General features: G+C 38.1%; 1 protein-coding gene and 1 pseudogene across 1 annotated transcript; both read right to left on the reverse strand.

Moving 5' to 3' along the window:
- Positions 1-1,282: 1,282 nt before the first annotated feature.
- On the reverse strand, positions 1,283-2,527 carry LOC145564818 (putative pentatricopeptide repeat-containing protein At1g68930). The gene is made up of 3 exons (XM_081625007.1): positions 1,593-2,527; positions 1,461-1,519; positions 1,283-1,350 (listed from the first exon to the last, which is right to left on the reverse strand). Exons 1-3 carry the CDS (start codon positions 2,525-2,527, stop codon positions 1,283-1,285), a joined length of 1,062 nt encoding a protein of 353 aa, XP_081481133.1.
- A 4,023-nt stretch (positions 2,528-6,550) lies between these two features.
- LOC145564819 (putative pentatricopeptide repeat-containing protein At1g68930 pseudogene) lies at positions 6,551-8,650 on the reverse strand (annotated as a pseudogene).
- Positions 8,651-11,423: the final 2,773 nt, after the last annotated feature.

Here is an 11,423-nt window from a genome sequence, read left to right on the forward strand (position 1 = left end):
AGGGGACTAACTAGATGTATATTGTTCTTTATGAATAAAGGAAATCACTGCGAGAAAGGGATTCTATTTTCCCTTGTAAATAAAACTATTTTCCTTTCAGATTTACCAGGCTCATAAATAATCAAGAAGAAACTGAGACAATGAAACCTTTTTACATTTATAAAATGCAGTTGATCTCTTCCATCAAACTACTTTTCAGCCAAAAAGGCTCCAAGCTATTAGTGGAGTATTGAATAGCCAGATTATTCATTTCGGAGTTTCTTAGGGCCATACCGTCAGGCAAGTTTTGTTAAGTATGCACTAGCTCTAACCTTAAGATGTGTTTTTGGTAAGTTATACTTTTCTTTTTTCTTTTACGGAGTACTTTTTCTTTTCTTTTTTTTTTTTTTTTTCGTGGTTGTAGCATATTGACTGTTGACACTATCCTTCACTTCGAGAATCCTTGGTTATTTACAAGTAAAAACCTAGTCACTAGGAATCTTGTTATATTCATCTATATATGAATTTTCAAATCATCAACTTATTTTATAATTTTCACTTGTAAATAACAGTACAAACGTGCCAAAGCAATATGGTACAACTAAAGAAATGCATGAAGTATGTGTTTAGACTGCAGATCTAGTATGAAATTAATCTGTAAGCCTAAAATTCAAACTGTTGAGAAAAACATGTGCATGTAAATATTTACAGTGAAATCTTATAGTCATAATAGATTAATACTCAGTTTAATTTGTCCAAGCAATATACAAATCATTACAGTATACAAGACTTTTTAGTAAGACACTCGCGGCTCGCCTAGAGAAAAATTAGAGCATATGAAACCTCATCAAACAATTGCAGAGATGTTTCAGTCAACTCTAGATTGGAAAAGACACTCAACAGACCTATTACTTGACAGCAGCTAAGTATAGGACAGTTAATTATTAACACATAATATATACTATATAGTCCATTGTACTCCAAAATTGATCAATCATCTTGATACTGACTGAATCAGCTTTCATTGATGATGAGAGGATTATACGTTTATTCATGTCAGTAGTCTCAGTACCAAAACAATGTGTTTTGGTAACCTTCATAGAACAGGGAATTAATGAAACTATAAAGTGTACTTTTGTGAACACTATTATGAAGTATGAAAGTCCAATGATGTTCTACCTATGTGCATGCTAGAGAAGTACCCATGGAAACATGAAATAAAATTGACCTGAAATTACAAACAAGGGTAAAGGCTCACTTGTCCACTGATGTTTGCAGTCCTTATTCAGGGTTGTATCCCAGTTCAGCAAGCAGCCTCATGAGTAACAGCGTAGCTGAAAGCCAATCTCAAACTCTCATTGTCAAACCACTCTGATTGGAAGCAATCAGAGTCATGCATCTCTGACAAGCTCCAAGCATTCCTCTATTGTTTTAGCCTAAAGAAAACTGCATTTACATGAGCAAATGCTTCAGACTGTTACCTGAACTAGGCTGTTCATATAACCTTTTCCTCATTGCATTGTCCCCACAGGTGCAAAGACTTCACAATAAAGATTAAGAAACCAAGTAAAGTGCTCAATATCCTCACTATCATACTTGATAACAGAGTTCACCAAAAATCTCCACACGAACAAGTTCCATTCTTGAATAAATGAAAGCGGACAGAATCTCTTACAAGTATTTCTCTCTGTGTAATTTTAGATATGAACTTTGTTGCAGTGTGGCAATCACCACAAACCCTAAGATTCTTAACCACTCTAATAGGGAGGCCAGGCGGTACAAACATCAAGCCGAAAACAATTGCAAGTCTCTCACTGTGATGCTTCAGTATTCGCATCTTTTCGGAATCCTCAACATCATGAAGAAAAGAGCTCAAATCAGGTTTATAACCTTCCTCAATCATCTTCAAGTTCAACTTTTCCATCTCAGCATATATCTGGTCCAAATACGGGCTGGACTGATCGTCAGCAGAGAATACATGTACTTTATTTTTAAACTTAATCCAAGTATAACCGGGCTCTTTCCTTATGCCTCTATCTCTCATTCCCTTCCTCAACTGAAAAACATGTTCCCATTTCCCTTCAGCAGCATATAGGCTGGAAAGCAAGACATAACCTGCAGGGTGTTGAGGGTCTAGTTCAAATAGAGAATCAGCAGCCCAATTTGCAATTTCCATGTTCCCATAGACTCTACATGAACTCAGGACTGTACCCCAAGCAATTGCATCAGGGATGTAAGGCATTTCAGAAATAAAACTTTTGGCTTCTTCTAACCTCCCAGCACGACTGAAAAGATCAATCATGCAAGTATAGTGATCAGGAGTTGCAGCTACACCATGTTTTTTCACCATCAATTCAAAATACTGTTTTCCTTCTTCTACTAGACCTGCTCTGCTACATGCTGAGAGAACACCGACAAAAGTAGCTTCATCAGGCTTAAGTCCATGAGAAAGCATTTCCTCAAATAAATGCATTGTTTCATGGGCCTTTCCAAATTGAGCATATCCAGAAATTAATGCAGTCCAGGTGATTTCATCCCTCACATTCATCTCTTTAAACAACTTTCAGGAATCTTCAATACTTCCACATCTTCCGTACAAGGTAATGAGTGCATTAGAGACTGATAGATATTATAGGATTATTATAATATGTGTCGCAGAGTAGGATATATTTGTATATTTTTGTGATATAGTTTGTATTCTTATCGTACTAGGTTTCCTAACAAGATTAGGACTAGTATTGTAACACTATATATATTATTCAATGGTACACACTCCAACCCAAGGAGTTTTCCCGAAATCTAACATGGTATCACAGCCTAGATTTTTTTAGGGTTCCACAAAATTTTATTTTTTTTTTCCTAAAAAAATCCGATCCTTTCTTTCTTCCGCATTCTCTAATCTCTCGTGGTTAATTCATCACATTAATTTGCTGCCTTGTTTTTGTCCACTTTGCTGCAACTTCTAGCCTTTTTTAATTAATTCTATTTTACAGTAGCATTTTGTTTTGGTTTCCTAAGCAATGGCCAAGGATGATGATCAACCACTCACACCTTCTCCTCCTCCACCCTCTAATGACTACCACCCTGCTAATTCCATTAGCAACATCAAGAATGAGGTTCCTGAAATCCTTGATCGTGACAAAGGGAATTATGGTAGTTGGGTTGAACTTTTCGAAATTCATTGTCACTCCTGCAATGTTATCGACCATATAGATCCTAAATCACCCCGTCCTACGGACCTCACAACGGCGCAGTGGAACCGCCTTGACTCAATTGTGAAAAAGTGGAACTATAACACAATTTCTGCGGACTTACGAAGCACGGTGTTGTACAAAAATGCTACGGCACAAGAAACTTGGAATAGGCTCGCCAATATTTTTCAAGATAATGGTGAAATTCGTGCAATTTATCTCGAAAACCAATTTAACAATCTCTTTGTTGAAAATTTCCCAGATGTGTCTTCTTACTGTCAGAAATTGAAGGAACTCAAAGATCAACTAGCTAATGTTGGTCAGCCCGTGTCCGAGAGAACTTTGGTTTTACGTCTTTGTGCAGGTTTAATTGACTCCGACTATGCTGGGGTGGCTCAATCTATCACTCAAATCCGACCTCTCCCCGGGTTTGATGAAGCAAGATCCCGAATTCTCTTAGAAGAGTCCCGCAAATCCGCAAAAGACAACTCCGGGCAAGCTTTTGTGGCACAAGCGAGCAGTAGCACCACCACCACCGCGGCGGCCGGCCAGCAGCAGCAGCTGCCGCAACAGCAAGGCAGGGGTGGTGGTGGCAGTGGTCGTGGCAATAAGGGGCGTGGTGGCAAGTCCAAACCCAAAGGCAGGGGGCGTGGACAGCAGCAACAACAACAACAGGCCCAGGCCCAGTCCACCCCTCCTAACCAAGCAAGCCCAAGTCAGCAGCAGTTGTGGGCTAGTTTCCAACAGTGGGCTCAGCAATCAACTTGGGCCAGGCCGCCAGCTCCTTTTCCAGTTGAGCAGCAACAAAGGTCCATCCTTGGACACCCCAGACCACAGCAGGCTTACACGGCCCAATATGGGCAGCCCATGACTCCCACGGATTTGGCAGCATCTTTCTCCACAATGACACTTCCAAATCCCGACAATCAGTGGTACGTGGATTCGGGTGCCACATCACACATGACGAACAACGCTGGTAATCTCTTACCCCTGTTTAATTTAAGCACTAAAAATCATATTTTAGTTGGTAATGGTCATCGTATTCCAGTAACAGGTTATGGTCATGGCTCCCTTCCCCATCCAAAAACACCTCTCATCCTTCGTGATGTCCTCCTTGCACCTCAACTCATAAAGAACCTTATTTCAGTTCGTAAATTTACCACTGATAATTCTGTGTCTATTGAGTTTGATCCTTTTGGTTTTTCTGTGAAGGATCTTCGTACGGGGACAATAATAACGAGATGTGATAGTTCGGGAGACTTATATCCAGTCAAAACCACAAACTCCACTCCATCCACCTGTCTTGCTACCTCACTCACTGCTGTTTCACCTTCTACTTGGCATAGTCGTCTAGGACATCCTGGAGCTCAAGTCTTTAGTTTTCTAAAGTCTAAAAATCATATTTATTGTAATAAGGAGCATAACTCTCAGTTTTGCAATTCTTGTCAATTAGGAAAACATACTCGACTCCCTTTTGAAAATTCTAATAATACTACTATTTGTGCTTTTGATATTATACATGCCGATTTATGGACTTCTCCTATTCGTAGTTCTCAAGGTCACAAATATTATCTAGTCTTATTAGATGATCATACTCACTTTGTGTGGACCATTCCGTTAAAATACAAATCTCAAGCCTTTCAATCCTTTATCAATTTCCGAAAATATGTTGAAACCCAATTTGAACGTCAAATTAAATCCTTTCAATGTGATCATGGTAGGGAATTTGATAATGACCCTTTTAAGCAAAAATGTATTGACCATGGAATGATATTCCGTTTTTCTTGTCCACACACTTCCTCACAAAATGGCAAAGCCGAGCGTATGATTCGCACTCTTAATAATATTAAGCGTACTATTCTTTTTCATGCGTCTCTCCCTCCCTCGTATTGGTTTTATGCTCTTGAAACGGCCACTTACCTTCTAAATATCTTGCCAACAAAAGCTCTTAAAAACAATACTCCTGCTTTCGCCTTGTTTGGAAAAACTCCTTCATATGATCACATTCGTGTTTTTGGGTGTCTTTGCTTTCCTAACTTATCTGCCACAGCTCCACACAAATTAGCTCCTCGATCTACACCATGTGTGTTCTTGGGTTATCCTATTGACCATAGAGGGTATCGGTGTCTTGATCTCACCACAAATAAAATAATCGTATCGCGTCATGTTATTTTTGATGAAGCAACTTTCCCATTCCGAAATATTCATCAATTTCGTAGCCTTGATTATGAGTTTCTAGGTGATGATTCCCCCTCCCCTCATTTGTTGCAGCCCACGTTTCACACCCCGCAACAACAAAACCCACACACACTTCACCAAGAATATGGCCCAGCAGGTTCTGTCACCCCACAAACCAGCCCAACAGCTTCTGCCAGCCCACTCCATGCTCCAGCAAGCCCAGTCCGCCCACAATCAAACCCCGCCCAGCCATTATCTCCTGCCCAACAACCTGTCCAGCAGGCTACTCCGCAGGCTGGCTACGTCAGCCGCGGGTAGCCCGCGGACTCCACTGCAACCACCACCAACGGCCAGCAGCGCCACCACACCCACCCCTGCTTACTCCCCGCCACCTATGCGTGGCATTCCGCCCATACAACCCACTCGGCCACCACCTCCTTCACCCCGAGTCACCCGTAGTCAACGGGGAATTTTTAAGCCTAATCCGAAATATTGCAACCTTACCGTTCAACCTTCGGGTCCCCACCATCATAAATCACCGCTTCCAAAATCCTATAAACAAGCTTTAAATGACCATAACTAGAATGCAGCGATGAATGATGAATATAGTGCTTTAATTAAGACAGGGACATGGGAATTAGTGCCTAGGCCTGCGGGGGTGAATATTGTTAATTGTATGTGGCTATTTAAGCATAAATACAAGTCTAATGGTGACCTTGAAAGGCACAAAGCTCGTCTTGTATGTGATGGCAGATCGCAGGAAATTGGTGTGGATTGTGATGAGACTTTCAGTCCGGTAGTTAAATCGGCCACTATTCGCACTGTTCTCAGTTTAGCTATGGCTAAAAAGTGGTCGATACATCAATTAGATGTCAAAAATGCCTTCTTACATGGTGACTTGCAGGAAACTATTTATATGCACCAACCTCCGGGTTTTATTGATCAGAAAGCACCCACTCATGTTTGTCGACTTCGCAGGGCTCTCTATGGTTTGAAACAAGCTCCCAGAGCTTGGTACCAACGCTTTGCAAATTTTCTCATTAAATTGGGTTTTGTCATCTCACAGAGTGACAACTCTCTGTTTACTTTTCGACAGGGTGATGATATGGCATATTTGCTTCTATATGTTGATGATATTATATTAACTACCTCTTCTGACAAGTTGCGTGCAGGGGTCATCTCTCAGTTACAAACTGAGTTCCCTATGACTGATTTGGGTCCGTTGAGTTATTTTTTAGGGATAGCGGTAACCCGTACTCCCTCTTATCTGATACTTTCACAGGAAAAGTATGCACAGGAGATTTTAGAGCGCGCAGGTATGGGCTCATGTAAACCTGCAGCCACTCCAGTTGACACTAAGTCAAAACTTAGTGCAGATGCAGGACCACCATTTCGGGATCCGACTTTGTATCGCAGTTTAGCAGGTGCTCTTCAGTACCTCACTTTCACTAGGCCGGATATTGCCTATGCGGTACAACAGGTGTGTCTTTTTATGCATGATCCTCGGGAACCTCACTTTGAGGCATTGAAACGCATTCTGCGTTATATTCAGGGTACCATTGATCACGGCTTACATTTATATCCGACTGTTTCTCATCGACTTATTACTTACACTGACGCTGACTGGGGAGGTTGTCCCGATACCCGACGTTCCACATCGGGCTATTGTTGTTTCCTTGGGGACAACCTCGTGTCTTGGTCATCTAAGCGTCAGCATACTTTGTCTAAGTCGAGTGCAGAAGCGGAATATCGAGGCGTCGCAAATGTTGTCTCAGAGGCATGTTGGCTTCGTAATCTTTTACTTGAGTTGCATTGTCCTCTACGGCAGGCTACTATTGTTTATTGTGATAATGTCAGTGCTATCTACCTTTCTGGCAACCCGGTACAACACCAACGCACCAAACATGTGGAGATGGATATTCATTTTGTTCGAGAAAAGGTTGCCTTGGGACAAGTTCGGGTTCTGCATGTTCCTACTAGATATCAGTTTGCAGACATTTTCACCAAAGGCCTACCACGAGATTTATTTCTGGAATTTAGATCCAGTCTTAGCGTACGCTCTCCTCCCGCTACGACTGCGGGGGTGTGATAGATATTATAGGATTATTATAATATGTGTCGCAGAGTAGGATATATTTGTATATTTTTGTGATATAGTTTGTATTCTTATCGTACTAGGTTTCCTAACAAGATTAGGACTAGTATTGTAACACTATATATATTATTCAATGGTACACACTCCAACCCAAGGAGTTTTCCCGAAATCTAACAGAGACAGCAACAAAGGATATTAAACCAGACAATAAAGCTTGATTGTGAAATTGAACACCCTCTTCCAAACAAGATAAATCAGCACACGAACTAACAACACTTCCTAACGTAATGTCATCTGGTTCAATTGAGTTCTTTTGCATCTCGAGAAAAGTTTTAATAGCTTCCTCCGACAGTCCACTCTGACTATAACCCACTAGCATTGCAGTCCATGAGACAGTATTTTTGTGGGTCATTCTCTCGAAAACTGTCCTTGCATACTGTATGTAATTACACTTGCAATACATGTCAATGAGAGCACTGCCAACAAATACGTTCCCTTGATATCCTGTTCGTGTTATATAAGTATGAAGTTCTTTCCCTTCTTTCAAGAATCCCATTCTCCCACAAGCAGCTAAGACACTTCCAAAAGTAAACTGGTCCATGGAAAAACCTTCCTCTCGCATCTTTCTCATCAAAACAACAGCTTCCCTGTCAAATCCATTCTGAGTAAGTCCTGTTATCATAGTTGTCCATGTAATTGAATCTTTATATGGCATACCATGCAACAAACACCGCGACTCATCAAACATCCCAAGTCGCGAAAACCCTGCAATCATAGTATTATACATCACCAAATTCCTTTCCGGTGCCTCCTCAAAAACCCGTTGTGCATCACGAACAAATCCCAACTTGGAATACATATCAACCAACGGATTAGCCACAAACATATAAGAAAGAAACCCACACTTCACAATCTGCCCATGAAGCTGCCTACCCAAATCAACACAATCCATATTCGACGACAATATAAGCATCGTCGAAAACGTTATCCTATTTAAGTTCATAGTACCCTCCTCCAACATAGTCCTGTAACCCATCACAGCACTATTAAATTTCCCACAATTAGCATAACCTGAAATAAAAGCATTCCATGTAATACCATCTTTAATTGGAATAGAATGAAAGAACTCCAGCATTTCGACAAGACGGCCCGCCTTGGAATAAGCCGATAATAGAATGTTCCAAGAAAAGGGGTTTGGTTGAGGCATTTGATCGAACACATGGCGTGCATAAACTAAATTCCCGAAGTGATTGTATGTGCTGATAAGAATGTTTGATAGAAAAGTATCTGGGTATTTCTGGGTTTTGATGATGAAACAATGAAGCTTCTTTACAAGTTTATAGTTTAGAGTTTCGCAACATTTTTTGAGGATTGAGGAGTAGCAGTTTGAGGTTGTTGACAGTGTCTTTTGACCGTTAAATGTGGCGGGGAGATATTATTTGGTTTTCATGTTTTTATTTTTTTGTATTTGTAAATTTCGGGGGAAAATGTGTTTCAAATCTTTCTTTTTTTTTTTTTTTTTTTTTTTGGGGGGGGGGGGGGGGGTGGTTTATAGAGTTATAACAAAAACTGATAAACAATATTGTAGGGCATAATGGCGTATTTGGCAACGGCATTTGAAAATTCTTTCAATATTTTAACTTGTGATTCAAAATACTACGTAACACAATTATTTAGTGTAGTTAGCAAAGTTTGTCTAAAGGTATAAAAATATCTTAAATTGCCATTTTAAAAATTTAATTTACTAACAACTAGTTATTGCCTTATTGGTGAACATGTTCCCCTAATAGCTAATTCGGGAACAGTGGCGGAGCCACCATAGGTCCTGGTAGGGCACGTGCCCTACCAGAAAAAAAAATAAAAAATAAATAAAAAATAAGTGAAAATTTAAACATTAAATAAATACAATAAGAAGCTAAATATTATGTTAAAACTTTGTAGTAGCCTAGTGGTTGGAAGTCTTAGAACCATACCTTTTCTTACAAAGGTCATGGGTTCCATCCTCTTGCCCAACATCCAATTTTTTTATTTTTATTTTTTTTTTAATAATTTGTAATTCATATAAAAAAATTACTTTTCTAGTTAAGATAATTAATAGACCATTTTCAAGAGTTGAAGACTCGAGAGTCGAGAACTCGAGACTCATCTATTTTAATTGTTGATTATTTGTTTATAATATTTCTTGCCTACATCTTTTAACATGTACATGCCTAAATTGTTAGTTATAATTACTACGTAGTATTTTTGTTACGAAAAATCTATTTAGCTTAGTGATTCTAAACTCATAAAAAAAATTCTAAATAAATTTTAAATGGGTCATTGCTTATGGCCTTGAATTAGGGTCTCATTTGATGGGTTGTGGAATAGTTAAGGTTTGTAAATACAATTGTCAAGTAGATTATTTAATGATATTAAGAACATTTTCATGATTGTTATGTACTAAGTAGATGTGTCTTCATTAATTTTCTTCGTTTTTTAATGATTTTAGGCCGGGTCGGATTTTCAAATGGTACGGTGCCCTACCATTATAAAAATCCTAACTCCGCCATTGTCGACAAATATGTCTAACATATGCTAATTGATATCTATTGAGCTGAAATTTAATTGGAATATAAAGAGTAAACTTTCTTTATTGAACTGAACTGAAAAATATGATAAACAAATCCTAAAGAAAAATGACTACTCTTATTACTAAAGAGCCAAATTTTTTAGAGTTATAATGGCGTATAGAGTTATAACATAAACTGATAAACAATATTGTAGGGCATAATGGCGTATTTGGCAACGGCATTTGAAAATTCTTTCAATATTTTAACTTGTGATTCAAAATACTACGTAACACAATTATTTAGTGTAGTTAGCAAAGTTTGTCTAAAGGTATAAAAAATATCTTAAATTGCCATTTTACTAATTTAATTTACTAACAACTAGTTATTGCCTTATTGGTGAACATGTTCCCCTAATAGCTAATTCGGGAATAGTGGCGGAGCCACCATAGGTCCTGGTAGGGCACGTGCCCTACCAGAAAAAAAAATAAAAAAAAAATAAAAAATAAGTGAAAATTTAAACATTAAATAAATACAATAAGAAGCTAAATATTATGTTAAAACTTTGTAGTAGCCTAGTGGTTGGAAGTCTTAGAACCATACCTTTTCTTACAAAGGTCATGGGTTCCATCCTCTTGCCCAACATCCAATTTTTTTATTTTTATTTTTTTTTAATAATTTGTAATTCATATAAAAAAATTACTTTTCTAGTTAAGATAATTAATAGACCATTTTCAAGAGTTGAAGACTCGAGAGTCGAGAACTCGAGACTCATCTATTTTAATTGTTGATTATTTGTTTATAATATTTCTTGCCTACATCTTTTAACATGTACATGCCTAAATTGTTAGTTATAATTACTACGTAGTATTTTTGTTACGAAAAATCTATTTAGCTTAGTGATTCTAAACTCATAAAAAAAATTCTAAATAAATTTTAAATGGGTCATTGCTTATGGTCTTGAATTAGGGTCTCATTTGATGGGTTGTGGAATAGTTAAGGTTTGTAAATACAATTGTCAAGTAGATTATTTAATGATATTAAGAACATTTTCATGATTGTTATGTACTAAGTAGATGTGTCTTCATTAATTTTCTTCGTTTTTTAATGATTTTAGGCCGGGTCGGATTTTCAAATGGTACGGTGCCCTACCATTATAAAAATCCTAGCTCCGCCATTGTCGACAAATATGTCTAACATATGCTAATTGATATCTATTGAGCTGAAATTTAATTGGAATATAAAGAGTAAACTTTCTTTATTGAACTGAACTGAAAAATATGATAAACAAATCCTAAAGAAAAATGACTACTCTTATTACTACAAGGTCGAAGCTAGAAATTCTTCCAAGAGCCAAATTTTTTTATTAAATTTCCAAGGATGAAGTAGTAGAATTTCATGAGGCAAACGAGCAAATAATAATAATAAGTGTAT

This window comes from Chenopodium album, chromosome 10, assembly GCF_948465745.1.
Source record: "Chenopodium album chromosome 10, dcCheAlbu1.1, whole genome shotgun sequence".
NCBI classification, from domain to species: domain Eukaryota; kingdom Viridiplantae; phylum Streptophyta; class Magnoliopsida; order Caryophyllales; family Amaranthaceae; genus Chenopodium; species Chenopodium album.